At 33.7% G+C, this 1,529-nt stretch overlaps 1 protein-coding gene and 1 long non-coding RNA gene across 2 annotated transcripts in view; both read right to left on the bottom strand.

Annotated features, from left to right (window-relative positions):
* LOC109588311 (uncharacterized) lies at nucleotides 1-259 on the bottom strand. Its single transcript, XR_002188070.1, has 3 exons — nucleotides 190-259; nucleotides 75-149; nucleotides 1-24 (listed from the first exon to the last, which is right to left on the bottom strand). It is a non-coding gene; the product is annotated as an uncharacterized LOC109588311 (long non-coding RNA).
* Nucleotides 260-293: 34 nt separating this feature from the next.
* The window catches only part of LOC109588310 (uncharacterized), a 2,636-nt gene continuing 1,400 nt past the window's right edge, over nucleotides 294-1,529 (bottom strand). The window contains exons 2-3 of the mRNA XM_020004480.1: nucleotides 631-903; nucleotides 294-580 (exon numbers count right to left, since the gene is read on the bottom strand). Coding sequence (XP_019860039.1) covers nucleotides 294-580; nucleotides 631-903 — 560 coding nt within the window. The remainder of the gene's footprint in view (nucleotides 581-630; nucleotides 904-1,529) is intronic.

Below are 1,529 nucleotides of genomic sequence, written 5' to 3'. Positions count from 1 at the left end.
GATGAACTATGACCTCTGCTACACCTACAATACAGTGAAATGACATTGAATTGGGTATAATTGATGTTACTAACCTTGTGTAGTAGCATCAGTATTGGTAGTTACTCGAGTCTCACTACTACTATCTTTTAATTGTCCAGATCCTATATCTTTATAATAGTGAATATATATGTTATATTATATCATTACTTGAAGATATTGAAGTACTTGCTTGTTGACAACTTGGCATCACTGTTAATGCTGAAGGAAATGACTTTCCTATTGTATTAGATTATAATAAGTAATAAAACTGTTCATTTACCATATTCCATTATTATATTACTAGCTAAAGACACTGCTTCCTTTGATTTCATTAGAATGCTTGTCAGAGTACATAACTTGCTATGATCTTCAGCTACAGCATTCAATATTAGTAACATTGGATCTCCTACCAATGAACAACCACAACTCTTCATTTCTGTTAATGTATCCTTAGATATCAATCCCTCTGTATGTAAGAGATCAATTGATTCTTCAGTAAGAACAACTTGAGCTAGTCTATCAATATAACACTGTAATATCTCACTAGCAGGATCTGCCACTAATAATAAAATATAAACAAAGTACATTGTATACATAACAATAACATACTTGTTTTGAAAATATTTTTACAAACAGATAACAGATTCATTGCACGGAGTGCATTAGCCAGTGTCTGCCATACGAGAGTACAATCAGGGCCTTCAGTCAACCACTTGGCTAGACACTCCATTAGGCAATTTGAAGGATCTCCTTTATTAGCTGACTCAATAGCTTTCAGTGTGTGATAAGGTAGATCTAGATTCAATCCAAAGTCAAACCATCTTGCTTCAGGAAACTTGTAATGCCTCAAGACTTGTAAAACAAACTTTAACTTGCTAATATCTGCATGCACACAAAATATGTATATGTATTATTATATACTGTACAAGATGATTTATTGGTGTGGAATTGATATTGGCAGTTCTATAAAGAAAATCGCCAATAAAAATCCACAATTTTATTTCAATCTGAGCATGTTGGGAATTGAATATTAATAAGTGTCCATGTTTATTAATAGTTATTAATTTTGTATTGAGCATGCTCAGTAAAGTGTGTGGTTTTTTTGGAGAAGTTCTTTGTGAATAGAGAATTAGTAGCCCTAGCGAGCAGCTTCTGCCATCAGATCTGACATAATCGGGACTGCAATAAAGAACTAGTAGGGAATAGAACAGAGCATGCTCAATGGCACATAGCACAAAATCTCCTATATATAATCCGCTAATTTCTTTCCACAGGCAAGTTCATCAAATATTACTCCCGTCAATAAATCATCTTGTATAGTATCATACTAAACAGGTCCATATACCTGAGGGAGGTGTCCAAGGATGTGATATACATGCAGCCCAAGAGCTACATTTCATCCGAGGACACCCAACAAAGGTTTATATACACAACATATTTTGTAAATAGACCCTGGGCACTAAGACTATTTTCAATGAATATGCTTACAATAACGATATTCATTCATA

Source organism: Amphimedon queenslandica, unplaced genomic scaffold, assembly GCF_000090795.2.
Source record: "Amphimedon queenslandica unplaced genomic scaffold, v1.1 AMPQUscaffold_12170, whole genome shotgun sequence".
NCBI classification, from domain to species: domain Eukaryota; kingdom Metazoa; phylum Porifera; class Demospongiae; order Haplosclerida; family Niphatidae; genus Amphimedon; species Amphimedon queenslandica.
This window is presented reverse-complemented; position numbering and strand designations above follow the sequence as displayed.